The sequence below is a fragment of the Dromiciops gliroides genome, chromosome 2 (assembly GCF_019393635.1).
Source record: "Dromiciops gliroides isolate mDroGli1 chromosome 2, mDroGli1.pri, whole genome shotgun sequence".
In the NCBI taxonomy this organism is placed as follows: domain Eukaryota; kingdom Metazoa; phylum Chordata; class Mammalia; order Microbiotheria; family Microbiotheriidae; genus Dromiciops; species Dromiciops gliroides.
In genome coordinates this window covers 195,908,464-195,925,009 of record NC_057862.1, presented here as the reverse complement: position 1 = coordinate 195,925,009, position 16,546 = coordinate 195,908,464, and the positions used below count along the sequence as shown (strand labels likewise).

Here is a 16,546-nt window from a genome sequence, read left to right as displayed (position 1 = left end):
TGTTTATGTTATTCCTATAAAACCCAAGGTCAGGGGAGGAGGGGAAGGAAATGTCAGGGCCCTATATATAGTACATTTCTCAGTTTTTCCCTAGAGATGGCTCATGATGTGGGGTTTACCTACCGTGTAGACATGAACAGCTTCAGTTATCTGCATAAATTCCTGTGAATGTCGAACATCCTTACACTGGAAGCAAGCCAACTTCCCTTCCTGCTTACTAAATAGCTTCAAGTTCTCACCATGCTCCTGACACTGAGGCTGAGCTTGGGTCAGAGGCAGATCCTTGATTCTCAACACCAGTCTCTCTAGCACCGTATTGGGAATAAAGCTCTTGTTTTGGCATGGTATAAGGCACTCAGGACATATTGTTTTCTGGTGATGCCTCCATGACTTCTCAATGCATGCTTTACAAAAGTTGTGGCTACAGCTCAGCATCACAGGCTTATGAAACCAGCCGTGACACAGTTGGCAGTGTAGCTCCTTAGTGATGTCATCTATATTTGCCCTAGCTTTCGGAGGAGAGAAAGTGATAATCTTGCCCATTTCTTTGACGTTGACATTCAGCGAAGCCTTGGGAGAATTGTTGAGAGCTTTGTCAGATTTCTGTTGGGAAGAGAATAGCTGTAATAAGTTTCTCTTTCTTAGCTCTCTATAAGGAGTACTGAAGACCTAATAGAGAATCTAGATTACAAGGGGCAGCTATGTATTTCCACCTACATTAAGTAGTTTCTATTTGGGGGGGGGGGCAATGAGGGTTAAGTAACTTGCCCAAGGTCACACAGGTAGTAAGTGTCAAGTGTCTGAGGCAGGATTTGAACTCAGGTCCTCCTGAATCCAGGGCCAGTGCTTTATCCACTGTGCCACCTAGCTACCCCCAGCTATGTATTTACAGCCAGCTGACTGTGAGACCTAGGAATCAAAACTAGTAGCCAAGAATAAGGCTGGAAGAGCTAAACTGCCAACCCATTCTAGCCCCCAAACACAGTTGAAAAGAAAACATACATAACTACTGAGATGAGCTCAAATTGGCTCTTCATATCCTGTTCCTGATAGCAGTGGTATGGGAAACTGTTCACTGATACCATCTGCTTCCAAAGAAAGCAGTGAGCCATGGTGATGGGAGATGGGCACTGGAGAACAGATAGTGGCAGTTTTGCATTTTAAGACATTGTTTTCTTCAGTAAGCTTTTGCACTTCCAGGGCCGGTGCTTCATCCACTGAGCCACCTAGCTGCCCCCCAAATGAATTTTTTAAGGAATGTGTTTCCTTTTCCATGCTGCTGATTATTTTTTGATAATTTTCTTGTGTTGCTTTCATTTCTCTCCCCATTTTTTCATCTACCTCTCTCAGTTGATTTTGAAAATCCTTTTTGAGCTCTTCCAAGAAGGCTTTTTGGTCTTAAGACCGAGTCATTTTCCCTTGAGGCTTCACATGTAGATGATTTGAGAGTATTGTCCTCATCTGAGTTTTTGTTTTGCTCTTCCCTATCCGTACAGAAGCTCTCAATGGTAAGAGCCCTCTTCTGTTTCTTACTCATGCTGCAGCTTATTTTTTAAAGTTGAGGTCTGCTCCTGGGGCACAAGGGTGACTATTTCAAGCTTCTTGTGCTGGGGTGTAGGGGCTGTGTCATTGGCTTTCTACTCTGAGGCTTCCATGGCTTATGGATTTCTCTCCACACTGGGCTTGTTCCCTGTGCTTGCTCCCAGCATGCTGTGTTGGCCAGGCCTGGTCATGACTGTCCTGTGGGTGGCCTTCCAGTTGGCAGCCTGCCCTCTCATCTGTTACTGGTGGATCTCACCACTGGCCTGCTGTGCCACCAGCTTGTTGAGCCAGTATCAAGGGGCCTCAGTTGCTGCACTGTGGCCAAGAGTTTCCTGCTGACTTGCCCAGACCCCCTCAGTGCAGCACTGCACTGTGAGCTACACTGTACTTCCCTTTTGCCTGAGTGACACCTACCTTTCCTGAAGTCTTCTAAATTATCTCAAATTGGAAGATTGTGTCTCTCTGTCTTTTTGTAGGTTCTGTAGTTTCAGAATCTGTTTAGAGGCTTGATTAAATGTTTTTGAGGGAAACTTGGGAGAGCTCAGGCAACTTCCTGGTTTCTTTCTGCCATCTTGGCTTCGCCCCAGTTTTTGCATTTTAAAGGGAAATCTGTGAAGGAAGGAACTGAAAGGAACAAATTTCAGGTACCAGGTAGAATTTCAGGTACCAGGAGGGAAATTCAATTTAATAAACATTTATTAAGTGCCTGGTATACAAAAGGAACTTTGCTAGATGCTGAAGATAAAGTGCTAGAAAATAACAGTCGTTTGGAGGAGTGATGAGTTTCTAGAAGTGCTTGTATGCAGTGAATTATATCACCGAGACTGGGGTTCAGAAATCATAAGTGAAAGAAGAAAAGAGGAAAAAGGATAGAAAGAGAAATTCCTCACACCCAGGCAGGGAAACAGATTCTGTGTGTCTATTTTCTCCCACTCTGCTTTCCATCTGCAGCTCTACTTGGTTTCTGCCCCATCCTCTCAACTGAGTTTACCTCATACTTCATTTTAAAAAATTGAAGCCATTCAACAAGAACTCTTTCCCTCCTCTTCATTTCCCCTCCTCATCTTCTATCTCTCACTCACACATCTTCCTTCACTATCTTTTCCTTTACCCTCCCCCCCCCTGCCCCAAGGCAAACTCCTCAATATGTATCCTTAATCCCATTACATCTTCTTTGGCAGGTTGCCCCATCTATAATCCCCAATTGCTCTCTACTACTCAATCCTTCCCATCTATTGGCCCCTTGCGATCCCTGTTGCCTACAGGCACACCCAAAGTCTTCTATCCTGTAAAAAAAACACCTTCATTTGATCCTACCATCCCTGCTAGCTAACATCCTCTATTTCTAATCCCCTTCACAGCTAAACCCTGCTTCCACTCAGTTCTACAATTTGTGATCTGGCTTCCTGTCTCATCATTCTGCTGAAATTATCTCTCCAAAATCTCTAATGATTTTTTATTTGAAAAAATTACTTTCTCTTAATTCTTATCCTTCCTGACCTCTTAGCACTCTGACCTTGTAAATCACCCTCTCTTTTCTAGGATTTCATGACACTCTTCTCTCCTAGTTCTCCTCCAACCTCTCTGTCTACTTCTTCTAAATGTCACTTTCTTATTCTTCTAGTCATGCAAACAAAACCCTTTTATGCCTTTAGATAACCAGAGACAGGAGATGAAGTGTTGTGTATGAGATAATAGATTTTAGGAGAATAGCTATCAAAAAGTTCAGAGGAAGAATAGTTAAGGATCCCATGATCTAAAATTCGACTGTGTTATTTTGCTCAAGAGGGATAGGATTCTGATATCTGAGAACAGGCACAAAAGCAAAAGACTAACGACCATTCAGTCACTCCTAGATAAGGGGTCAAAAGATAAGAATGATTTTCAAAAGAAATGACTATATGTAATAACATGTTCTAAATTCCTAATAAGACAAACACAAATCAAAACAGCTCTTAGTTTTTAATCTCACATTCATCAAATGGAAAGAAATCATCAAAAACAAAAATAGTATTGAATGGGTTATAGGAAGACAAGCACATTAATGCACTGTTGGTAAAAGTAGATTGGTCGAATCATTCTTTTAAACAATTTGGAATTTCTTAAGAAAAAATACTAACCTAGGGGGGCAGCTAGGTGGTGCAGTGGATAAAGCACTGGCCTTGGATTCAGGAGGACCCGAGTTCAAATCCTGCCTCAGACACTTGACACTAGCTGTGTGACCCTGAGCAAGTCACTTAACCCTCATTGCCCCGCAAGAAAAAAAAAAGAAAAGATACTAACCTGTTCATACGTAGATTAAGCTATTGCACTACTGAGCATGTACTCCAAGGAAGTCAAAGACTGAAAGAAAGGTCTCATACATACCATAATACTAATAACAGTGCTTTCTATGGTAGCAAAAAACTAGGAGCAAAGAAGGTACGTATTTATTGGTGAATGACTGAATAGATTGTGGTGTTTGAATATAAGGATATGGGCTGGACCTGTGTTTTCACTGATATAGAGAACTCCTCAGTGTGAAAACTCCCTTTACCAAGTGCTGGGCAGTACCGTGGAGTTGTAGAGAGTTATGGAGAGCACTGAAAGGTTAAATGACTTGCCTGGGTCTTAGAACCAGTAAATATCAGAGGTGAGACTTGACAGATCTTCTGGGGAGATACAAGGACAGCTCTCCATATACTACATAACATTTCCTCTCATATAAATGTCATGTAATATTATTGTGCCATAAAACGTTAGGAATATGAGGAATTCAGAGAAGCATAGGAAAACATGTTTGAACTGATTTTTAAAAAAAATTTGGTTATTTAGTTTATTATTTTTTTTAATTAATAAAGTATTTTTTTTCCTGTTACATGTAAAGATAGTTCTCAAGTTTTGTTTATACAAGCTTTCCAATTTCAGATTTTTCTCCCTCCCTCCCCTCCCTCCTCCCTCCCCTAGATAGCAGGTAATCTGATATAGATGTTTTATATATATGTATATATACACATAATAACATTAAACATATTTCTGCATTAGTCATGTTATAAGAGAAAAATCAGAGCAATGATGAAAAACCTCAAAATAGAAAAACATCAGCACCAAAAACAAAAGAAATAGTATGGTTCATTCAGCATCTACTCCACATGAACTGATTTTTTAAAAAGGGAAGAGAGAACTATCAAGAGAAGGGTATATAGTTATCCCTTCCACATTGCAACTTTCCCCATTGCAGTTTCAATATATCACAGATCAGCATAAGAAATGAAATGGTAATTTTGGGGGAGTTTTGAGGAAGCTGCAGATGACACATGAAGGCTTGCAGATGACACAAAAAAAGTTTAGAAACTCAGAAGGTTTGTCATACCATATTGATAATGGAGCACAGTCTAATACAGGCTACACCAGTGCAGACCTCACCCCAGCAAACCAGAAGCAGGCCTTGGGGATGACTGAATCAGCCAAAGCAGCACAGGTTCCAGAGCTCTCAGCCCACAGACAGTAAGGAGGTCAGATAACTGGTCAGAAGGAGATTATAAGGGTCCCTTTGCTGGCACTGGGGACAGGACTCTGTTACAAACACAAATCTTGGTCACAGTCCTAGGTCTCAGTACAAGGTGGAAAGGAGCTCTAGGACAACAGAGCTTATGGCTGAAGGGGAGTGGGGATAGTGGTCACAGGTCCAGAGCAGAAAAGAATGATTGTGGTTGCTCACAGACCAGAGTACAGCCCAGGAGAATATACTAAATACACCTCTTCTTAGATCACATCACCTTGGAAGAATTGAAAACTTGCATTCCCTAACAGCAATATTTTAAGATGATCTGCTGTGAATGACTTGGTTATTTTCAGCAATGCAGTGATCCAAGACACCTCTGAAGGACTTATGGAAAATGCAGTCCATCTACAGAGAAAGAATGGAGGGTATCTGAATACAGATTGAAGCATAATTTTTTTTCTTAGTTCCTTTATCTGAAATTTTGTTTTTGTCTGTTTTCTTTCACAACCTGGCTAATGTGGAAATGTTTTGCATGATTACTGATATATAACTTATATTTGATTGCTTGAGTTCTTGGGGGGGAGGAAGAGAATTTGGAAAAGAAAGTTATAAAAAATGGATGTCTAAATTTGTTTTTACATGTAATTTGGGAAAATAAAAAATTCTGAATAGAAAATTAAAATTTTAAAAATTTTAAGAAGAAAAAAAGAAAGAAAACTTGCAATCCCCTCAGAATTAACTCTGAAAACAGCTGCAAAAAACACTAAAGCTTGGTATAGTGCCCCCTTCATTCCAGTAGTGGAGCCCAAATATAACATCAAGTTAAAAATCAAGGAATAGGCTGGAAAAACGAGCAAACAACAAAAAATAACTTGAACATAGAAAGTTATTAGGGTGACAAGGAAGATCAAAATGCAAACTCAGAAGATGACAACAAAGTCAAATGTGGAAATATGTTTAACATGCTTGTACATGTATAACCTATATCAGATTACTTGCTGTCTTGCAGGGGGCGGGGGAAGGGAGGGAGGGAAAAAAATTTGGAATTCAAAATCTTACAAAAATGAATGTTGAAAACTATCTTTACATATAGTTTGGAAAAAATAAAATATTATTAATTTTTTTAAAACATGCTATCCATCTCCAGAAAAAGAACTGATAGAGCCTGAATACAGATTAAAGCATACTTTTTTCAAACTTTGTTTTTGTTTTTTTTTGGTCTGTGTTTTCCTTTACAGCATGACTAATATGGAAATATGTTTTGCATGACTGCACATGTATAACCTGTAGCAATTGCTTGCCTTCTTAGTGAGGGAGAAAATGAGAGAGAGAGAGAATTTGGAACTCAAAATTTTTTTTTACATTAAAAATTGTTTTTATATGTAATTGGGGAAAATGAAATATTAAATAAATATATTATGTTTTTGAAATCAGGTTATTTAGGGGGCAGCTAGGTGGTGCAGTGGATAGAGCACCAGCCCTGGAGTCAGGAGGACCTGAGTTCAAATCTGGCCTCAGACACTTAACACTTACTAGCTGTGTTACCCTGGGCAAGTCACTTAACCCCAATTGCCTCACCAAAAAAAATTTTTTTTTTTAAATCAGGTTATTTAGCTGCCACATCTTAATCATCCCCCTAGGCACCTTTCCAATCAATGCTTGGACCAAAAGTTTCTTCCCTATTTACTGAATTTCCCTTTCATTATCTTACATAAACTTTTACATAAGCTTTTGTTTGAATGGCTGCTCTGCTAAGAGAAATGTATTTTTATTGCATTGTTCAAATGTAGACAGCTAAAAGATGGTCCATTTCTATCATCTCACTTCTCTTCCTTGTGACTATTTGCAAATCACAAAAAAACTGAGGTAACTTTGTATTTTTCTTTTATCTTACTGTATGTTTTATAATATTTTGTACTATATAGTTAGGCATTCTAACATCTTGTCCTGTTTTTGCACAAACAAAGCCAATGCAACCAAAATTATGAGGAAAGCAGAAAACTGGGAAAAAAATTTTTTGCAACAAGTATCTCTGATACCTTTATCTCAAGAAGAAATGTGTGCTTGCTTAACCAAACCAATCATCTAGGGCCTAAAATGCCTCATTTTTCAAATAGATAAAGAACTGAGTCAAATTTTTAAAAATACAAGTCAGGATAAATGGTCAAAGAATATGAACAGGTAGTTTTCAGAAAAAAGATCAAAGCTATCTATAGTCATATGGAAAAAATGCTCACTACTGATTTAAAAAATTCAAATTAAGGGAGAAGCTAGGTGGCACAGTGGATAGAGCACCGGCCCTGGAGTCAGGAGTACCTGAGTTCAAATCCGGCCTCAGACACTTAACACTTACTAGCTGTGTGACCCTGGGCAAGTCACTTAATCCCAATTGCCTCACTAAAAAAAAAAAAATTAAACTTAAAACAACTCTGAGGTACTACCTCACACCTATCAAAATGACCGATATGGCAAAAAAAAAAAAAAAGGGAAAATGATGGATGTTGGAAGGGATATTAGAAAACTGGGACACTAATGCATTGTTGGTGGAGTTGTAAACTGATCAAAATTTCCTGGAAAGCAATTTGGAACTATGCCCAAAGGGCTATAAAACTGTGCATACCCTTTGATCCAGCAATACCCCTGCTAGGCCTCTCTTTACCTGATTTCTTACCCAGCCTTAATCACTAAATCAGTGTTACCTGAGTCAAACTGAGACCTGGGAAAGACCTTAGTTTAAAAAGGCCAAGGTCTCCCACTGTATCGGGGCTATGTCCAGTCATCCTAACATCTTGCCACTGGCCCTGGATGGGTCTGGTGGAGAGAGTTAGGTTGGAGCCCTGCCTCCTTTAAATCCAATTCACTGCAAGTCATAACATCACCTCCCAATGTCATAGTCCTCTTCAAGAAAACAACAAAAACAACCTATTTTAGAGTTACAATGACAATCAGTACCATTAGTTCACTGTCAGTCAGCCAGTAAACATATTAATTACCTACTATGTGCCAAATACTGTGCTTAGCCCTGGGGATACAGAGAGACACAAGCTGGTTCCACTCACATGGAGCTGACAGTCTAATGAGGGAGACAACATACAAATCACTATGTACAAACTATATATAAAAGATAAATTGGAATTAAGCAACAGAGGGAAAGCACTAAAATGAAGGATTGGAAAAAACTTCCTATAGAAAGTGGAATTTTGGCTGGGACTGGAAGAAATCTAGGATGCAGAGATGAGGAGGAAGAGCATTCCAAGCCTTGGGGGACAGCAAATAAATATGCCCAGAGTTGGAAGATGGAATCTCTTGTTCAAGGAACAGTCAAGAGGCCAATGTGACTGCATCTAAGATTATGTGATCAAGTGTAAGATATTAGAAGACTGGAAAAGAAAATGGAGGCCAGGTTATATTCTTGCTATTTATCTACGCAAAATTTTAGTTCTGATGTATGAACACATCTCTTCTTTTCATACTGTCAAAGTTTCCATCTAAGAAGTCATCTTTCTGTCTAATTTGTCAAGAGCTCTTAAAAAATTTTTTAATTAAAGTTTTTAAATCTAAATTTTCTCCCTCTCTCCCCCATCCTTGAGGTGAAAAGCAACCAGATATAGGTTAAACATGTGCAGTTATGTAAAACATTTCCATATTAGTTATTTTGTACAAGAAGACTCAAATAAAAGAAAAAAATGAAAGAAAGTGAAGAATAGCATCCTTCAGTCTATATTCAATCAATATTAGTTCTTTCTCTGGAGGTGGATAGTATGCTTCATCATTAGTCCTTTGGGATTGTCTTGGATCATTTTATTGCTGAGAATAGTTAAGTCATTCATACTTCATGGAACAATATTGTTATTACTGTGTACAACATTCTCCTGGTTCTGTTCACTTCACTGTATATCGGTTCATGTGTCCAGGTTTTTCTGAAATCATCCTACTTATCATACCATAGCTTGTTTAGCCATCACCCAAATGATGGGTATCCCTTTGATTTCCAATTCTTAGCCACAACAAGAAGAGCTGCTATAAACATTTTTGGACAAATAGGTCCTTTTCCTGGTTTTTTTGGATGTTGTTGGGATATAAACCTAGCAGTACTATTGCTTGATCGAGGTTTTGTAGCCCTTTGGGCATAGTTCCAAATTGCCCTCCAGAATTATTGGATCAGTTAACAACTTCACCAACAGTGCATTAGTGTCCCAGGTTTCTAATATCCCCTCCAACATCCAACATTTTCCTTTTTTGTCATATTAACCATTCTGATAGGTATGAAGTGGTACCTCAGAGTTGTTTTAATTTGTATTTCTCTGATCAGTAGTGATTTAAAGCATTTTTTCATATGACTATAGATAGTTTTAATTTCTTTGTCTAAAAACTGCCTATTCATATCCTTTGCCCATTTATCAATTGAGGAATGGCTTGTATTTTTAAAAATTTGACTCAGTTCTCTATATATTTGAGAAATGAGGCCTTTATTGGAGATAGTTATTGCAAAAATTCTTTCCCAGTTTTCTGCTTTCCTTATAATTTTGGTTGCATTGGTTTTGTTTGTGCAAAAGTTTTTTAACTTTAAATAATCAGATTTCTCTATTTTACATGTTGTAATGCTTTCTATATCTTATTTGGTTCTAAATTCTTCCCCTGTCCATGAATTTGATAGATTAACTATTCCATGCTTTCTTAATTTGGTTATGGTATCACCCTTTATGTGTAAAACATGTCAAGGGCTCTTTAAAAAAAATAACACAATATTTGGTAATATAGTACTTAGCAACATGTCCTATTCATACTCAAAGGTAGGCAAGTACAAACTACTAAATAGCAATGTTTTAAAACTCTTGAATAACTTGCACAAGCCATTCCCCAACTGAAAAATGGTCAAAGGATATGAACAGGCAGCTTTCAGATGAAGAAATCAAAGCTATCTGTTGCCATATGAAAAAATGCTCTAAATCACTACTGATTAGAGAAATGCAAATTAAAACAACTCTGGGGGGCAGCTAGGTGGCACAGTGGATAAAGCACTGGCCCTGGATTCAGGAGGACCTGAGTTCAAATCCAGCCTCGGACACTTGACACTTACTAGCTGTGTGACCCTGGGCAAGTCACTTAACCCTCATTGCCCCACAAAAAAAAAAACACAAAAAAACCCCACAAAAACCCCAACTCTGAGGTACCAACTCACATCTATCAGATTGGCTAAGATGACAAAAAAGGAAAATAATAAATGTTGGAGAAGCTGTGGGAAAATTGAATAGCTGGTACATATCACATTAATTGAATTTTTGCTCACATTAAATGTGACTATTATTTTATAAGTTATATTAAGTCTAATATCACACTGTTTAAACTTGAATTAATACAAACCTAACTGTACTTAAAGTCATTGCTTCCTCATTCTGACAGGATTAGAGTATTGATTAGGTACCACTGAGGGCAATGGTAGAGGAAGGATTTGAATAGTTTTATAAGAAAATTCAGTGATTAGTGTCCTATTAAGTGGAGTAGAATGTTAACCCAAAATGATTTTAACATACTATGACCTTCTTCTCATTCAGGATTCCTGTATATATTACCTGAAATGATCTTCTGTTAGAATGATATCCAAGATCATGTGGGAATGATAGCAATTTGAACATTTTTCTCTTTCTAAGCTAGCAATGTTTGGATTTAGAATAATTTTAAATTAAGTTAAATTAAATCAATTAAATTGTTTCTGGTAGGCTTGTGCCTAAACACAGAGTACATTTTTTTCCCATTGGGCATGTGCTTTTAAAGTAATCAGACAGAGGGAAAAACCCATCTGTACAACAGTAGTTGTAATAGCAAAGCACCCTACCCCAAAACACAGCAGGTGGGAGAGCCTGGTTCTGAAGTTCCAATTCAGGAACCAAAGCTGAGAATTTGAGTAAATTTAAAAAAACAACACACAAAACAAAATGCTGACCAGTATGAAGAAATATTACAAATCTAGAGATCCCCAAGTAGGAGAGAATCTCTAATAACTACAAATAGAATTGTGGATTTTCCACAAGGTTTGTATAAACACTTTAAAGAAAAGAAGCAATATTTTTAATGTAACAAAAGCTATGGAAGAAAAATTGGAAAGAGAACAATTAGCTTGAAAGATGAACTGGTAAGCTTTACCCAAGAAATGGACTCCTTGAAAACTAGAATAGACCAAAAAGAATCAGTGACTCTATGAGACAACAAGAAATAGTAGAACAAAACCAAACATTTGGAAAAAATAGAAGAAAATGTAAGATATCTGAAATAAAAAACCTGGAAAAAAATCAAGCAGAGATAATTTAAGAATCATTGGATACCATAAAAACTATGATTTTTTAAAAGCCTAAACAATCTTATTTCAAGAAATCATACCAATATAGATTTATTAGAACTAGAAGGTAAAGATAGAAAGAATCCACTGATCATCTCCTGAAAGGAACCTCAAAATGAAAAGTCCCAACCAAATCTAGAGTTCCCAAATCACAGGAAAAATATTACAAGCATCCAGAAAGAAGGAGTTCAAGTACCAAAGTACCACAGTCAGGATCACACAAGACCTGCCAGTTCATGGTTGAAGCAGGCTCCTGGTGGAGAATTTGAGGAAGAACCAGACCAGGCTGGAACTCTAGGCTAGATAGGCCTTTTCTTAACTTTCTGAACTCCACGTGTTCTCTTTTTACTAATGCCTAGTATGCTTACAAATAAGAATAATTTACCCTGAAAAGCTGATTTTAATCCTACAAGACAAAAAAACCCCAAGCCTTTAATAGAATACTTTTTTTTTTTTGGTAATTTGCAGGGCATTGAGGGTTAAGTGACTTGCCCAGGGTCACACAGCTAGTTAAGTGTCAAGTACCTAAGGCCGGTTTGAACTCAGGTCCTCCCAAATCCACTTTATCCACTGCTCCACCTAGCTGCCCCCTCATAGAAGACTTTCAAACAATTTATTTATGAGGACAGCAACATTGTTGGGTTTTGTTGTTTTTTTTTTTTTGAAACAATGTTGAAAGACTTAACATCTTGGATCAATGCAGGCCCCAACCATGTCTCCAGAGTATATGATGAATGTTACCACCTTCTGACAGAGAGGTAATGAATTCAAGGTGATAAAGAGAGATATGTTTTTGTTTTGCAGGGCAATGAAGGAAATTCATTAGAGGATAAAAGAAAGTTTTACTACTGTTAAATTTAATATGCACTTAAAAACAAAGGATACCATAGTTTACCATTTTATACACACAATTCTCTGTGTTGAAATGGTCGTGTTTATCAGGTTCATCATGAAAAAGAATATTTAAAAATAAATAATAAAAAATAAAAGAGTAGGCTGTCAACATGCATCACACATTTAGAAGGTGATCACCCTTCATGCTGAAAGCCAATGCTAAACTTAACAAATGCTATCACATCATTTGGCCAGGTCCACAGTACAACTCTAGCTTTTTAAATTCTTCTATGTGATTACAGGGTTGTCTGTATTCAGAGACCAGACACATTCGAAAGCCAGTCCTGTGATACAATCCATGCCTAGTCTATACTTCTACCGATTCTCACTAGGCACTGTTTTTCACTTTGTATCTCCCGTGCCTTTCTTTCTTTTTTTTTTTTTTAGTGAGGCAATTGGGGTTAAGTGACTTGCCCAGGGTCACACAGCTAGTAAGTGTTAAGTGTCTGAGGCCGGATTTGAACTCAGGTACTCCTGACTCCAGGGCCCGTGCTCTATCCACTGTGCCACCTAGCTGCCCCCCCCCCTTGCCTTTCACATAGCAAGCACTTAACAAATGTTTGTTGAATTGAATAAATGTCTTCAGGAAAGCTATACCATCTATTTATGCATAGTGTGACCAAGACTACTTTTACCTTTCTAATTCTTACCTTGGTTTCTCCCTCCCCATGCCTAATATTCATCCCTATACCACTTTTACTTTTCTCATGTTCTCCCTTGCCCAACATTCCTTCCCGCCTCCTTTTTTGCCAATCCAAATCTTACACTTTCTTTAAGACTTAATTCAAGGCTCATTTCTTCCAAGAAACATCAAATTAACCCATGTTGAAGTGACCATATTTTGTGGTGTTCGTTTTGACTCAGAGTCAAATCTACAGTTTCAACCACAGTATGACTTGTATAATTTGGAATTATTTTCAGATGAATGTTTATATTCCTTAGGTAGATTGCATATTCCATAGCCATAATGATCTTATTTCCTCTGAATTACACAAAAGCACTTACATAGGGCCATATACTAGGAAATAGTTAATAAATAACTGCTGCATTGAATTAAAGCTGGTTTTTCTACTTTAACTTTCACACTAAATTGAAAGATCCCTATTGGTATTGTGAGAAACAGGTGCAGACCACCTGCACTTCTTTCAGAGGCAGCTTTGGTATAACAAAAAGCCTTTATTGCATTCTCAGGAGAATGGGCACTAACAGAAAGAAAAGCAGTAAGTGAGTGCAAATGATGAAAGCAAGCACCTTGTATATATCCTACACCCTGCCACAATCAGTCCCTCCCCTGAGCCACCATAGGTTGCTAGGCCAGGTTCACAATCTTCCTGAAGAGTTCTAGCTAAATGCTCCTAGATAGGTTACCCCTTCCATACATGATCAAAAATGGGGTGGAAATTTTAGACAGGGGAGGAGAAATTAATATTAATAAGTCTATTAAGCAAACGCAGTAGAGATAACCTTTTACCTACTTTCTCTAGGACACCAGCGAGAACCAGCTCAAACTGGAAACTGTTTTTTATCCCTAGCCCTGAAAAACTCGTTTTTGTCTTTCCTGGTTTGATGTGATTCATTTGATAATATTGTCTATTGTTCTCTATACAGGCATACTTTCCTTGAGAAGATCTCTTCATGTATCAAGTTATTCTGAGAAGATTCCACCATGTTTCAAACCATCACCATTTCTCACAGGTATCATGTGAGTATTTGTTCCTTCTACCTACAAAGATTGCATCCTTTCCCTGTTGAATTTCTTGCCTGATAAATTTGCCCCCCAGTGGCCAACCTCGTAGTGATGATCTCTTCAGACATACGTTGGATCTTGGAGGAGACCCACTAACTACATAATTCCTCAAAGCCTTTCCAGCTTTCCAAGACCCAGGAAAGCTCCCATCCCACTGACATAACCTTTGAAAAGCCAGGGTCACCTTTATAATTGAAATATCAAAGTTGGACTTTGTTGTACTTCTTCAAATCTTCCTGAATGTCCAGCTCAGTAAATACTTCAAAATGTTACCTACTAAATCTTTCCAAATTCCTTAAAATACCACATACCAAGATATTTAGGCCACCATATTCTGAAAGACAACCTAATTAGGAAAATGTTATCACAAATCCCAGAGGGGCCCTCACCTCCATGAAGGTTTTTTCATTGAGTTGCCTTCCACTTGAAGAGTCATGAGATTACATCTTTGACCCAAGCAGGAGTGCAAAAGAGGAGGCTGGAGACGTGATGGTTCACTAGAGGTTGAGAGTTGGAAAGACTCAATAGCTATAGGGCCAAAGAGGAACAAGGATGGGAGGGGGTGGGGATCTTGCAGGTTCCGTGGCAGTTGGTCAGTTGATGTGCTTGCTTGAGAGAAGAAAGCACTACTTGAAGTGTGATTTTCTCCATACTACCTATTTTTACCTAAGGTGGGACACACTATTATTGTTAACAGATCCCATATCCCTGAACCCCTACTGCTCCATGGTAGAAGAAACTGAGAGGCCTGACTGACCCCTATTTTCCCCAAAACCAAAACATGAAAGACAGCTAAGTGGTGTTAACAGAGTTGTATTTCAACACAGCACCCCATTTTGCTCCATCACTTCACAGGTTCTTTAATCTAGAAAAGACACCAGAAACAGAGACAGTGCAGCACAGGGCTTAAGGAAATAGGATAAAATCCCAATTCACCTAACACTGTGACTTTATTGAGCAAATTAGGGAACAAGACTATGCTAGTGAGGGCTTTGAGGCTGGATTATACTGCCTAACAGGAAACTTTGGGAAACAGCAATAACTTCATACAATAGTGGAATCTTCTCAGGGAAAAGCATGCCCATATAAGGAACAGCAGGGCAGTATTATCTAGTCAATTACATCAACTCAAGAAAGAGAAAAGTAAGTTTTTCAGAGTTAGAGATAGGAACCAGTTTGAGCTGACTCTTGCCAGAACTCTAGTAAAAGTAGGTAAAAGTTCAACCCTAGTCCCTACTGTGCTTGCTTAATAGACTTATGAATATTAACTTCTCTTCCCCTATCTAAAATCTCTACCCCATTTTCGATCATGTGCTGCATGAAGGTGTATGTGTATGGGAGGGGTAACATATCAAGGAGGATTTAGTTAGAACTCCTCCAGGAACATTGTGAACTTGAGCCTAGCAACCTATAGTGGCTCAGGGGAGGGACTTACCAAGTCCTAGCTTAGGATAAATATGAGCTGAGCCCTCTCAGTCAGCATTAGCACTCACTAATTGGTTTTACTTTGGGTGCCCATTCTCATGAGAATATAATAAAAAGCTTATGTTATACCAAAGCTACCTCTGAAAGAACTTATTTTGAGAAGGTGGTCTGCATCTGTTTCTCACAGAATGTTTTAGGTTTATAGTTTATTTAAGTAAACCAACCAAGTATGTTTGCTGTCTGCTTAAAAATATTCATCAAAACTTAATCTTGGAAAAAAAAAGGAAAAATAAACTTAATCTTGGTAGTTTTGGTAAATGTTAGTGTCTACTTGTTACTTTTTTTTTGTCCAGGGAGAAAAGGGATGTCTGTACTTGTGATTTCATTGGTGTAGAAAATTCCCTACGTTGAAACTCCCTCTACCAATGTAGATTAACAGTTATTCTGAAACGTAAAAGTCTTGGAGTCTGAGAGAAGTGAATTATCCAGTCACACGCCACTGTGTGTCAGGCAGGTCTTGACCAAGTCTTCTGATTCCAAGGCCAGCCTGTGTCTGCCATATCACATTGTCCATCTTGAATCTCCATTTCACAAATATAGATTGGTTTTGTTTCCCCCATCAAGTATAAGCTTCTTGAAGGTAGGCTTGATGTTTTTTTATGCAAGAGTGTTTCCTAATGCAATAACCTTGAAACAGTGTGTCTTGGGGTTGGTTTCTTCTTTGAGAAAGTATGTTTCTTACATGTTTCTGTTGACTTCTTACCTGTTGCTTTCAATGGTAATTAACCATTCCTTGTCAGCATTTGAAAGTGTGAATAAAAGCCAAATAAAAATAATTTTTCTTGAAATCTGTGGTTTCATATGTTTAACATGATTGCCTATGTATGACCTGTATCACATTGCCCTCTTGGGGAGGGGCGGGAAGGAGAAAGAGGGAGGGAAAACGATTTGGAACTCAAAATCTTATAAAAAATTAATGTTGAAAACTATTTTACATGTAAATAGAAAAATAAAATACTGTTTTTTTAAAAAGAAAGAAATACGTGATTTTATCAGTACATGGAACTCCCAGGGAGGAAGCACTTCCAGGCAATTCAAATCAGCAGTTGTTTTAAAA

The 16,546-nt window shown here is 38.1% G+C and overlaps 1 protein-coding gene across 1 annotated transcript in view; it reads right to left on the bottom strand.

The window, feature by feature from the left end:
- Nucleotides 1-16,546, bottom strand: part of TRIM69 (tripartite motif containing 69) — a 47,726-nt gene that overhangs the window by 27,547 nt on the left and 3,633 nt on the right. The window contains exon 2 of the mRNA XM_043980570.1: nucleotides 124-603. Within this exon, the coding sequence (XP_043836505.1) occupies nucleotides 124-603 (480 nt within the window). The remainder of the gene's footprint in view (nucleotides 1-123; nucleotides 604-16,546) is intronic.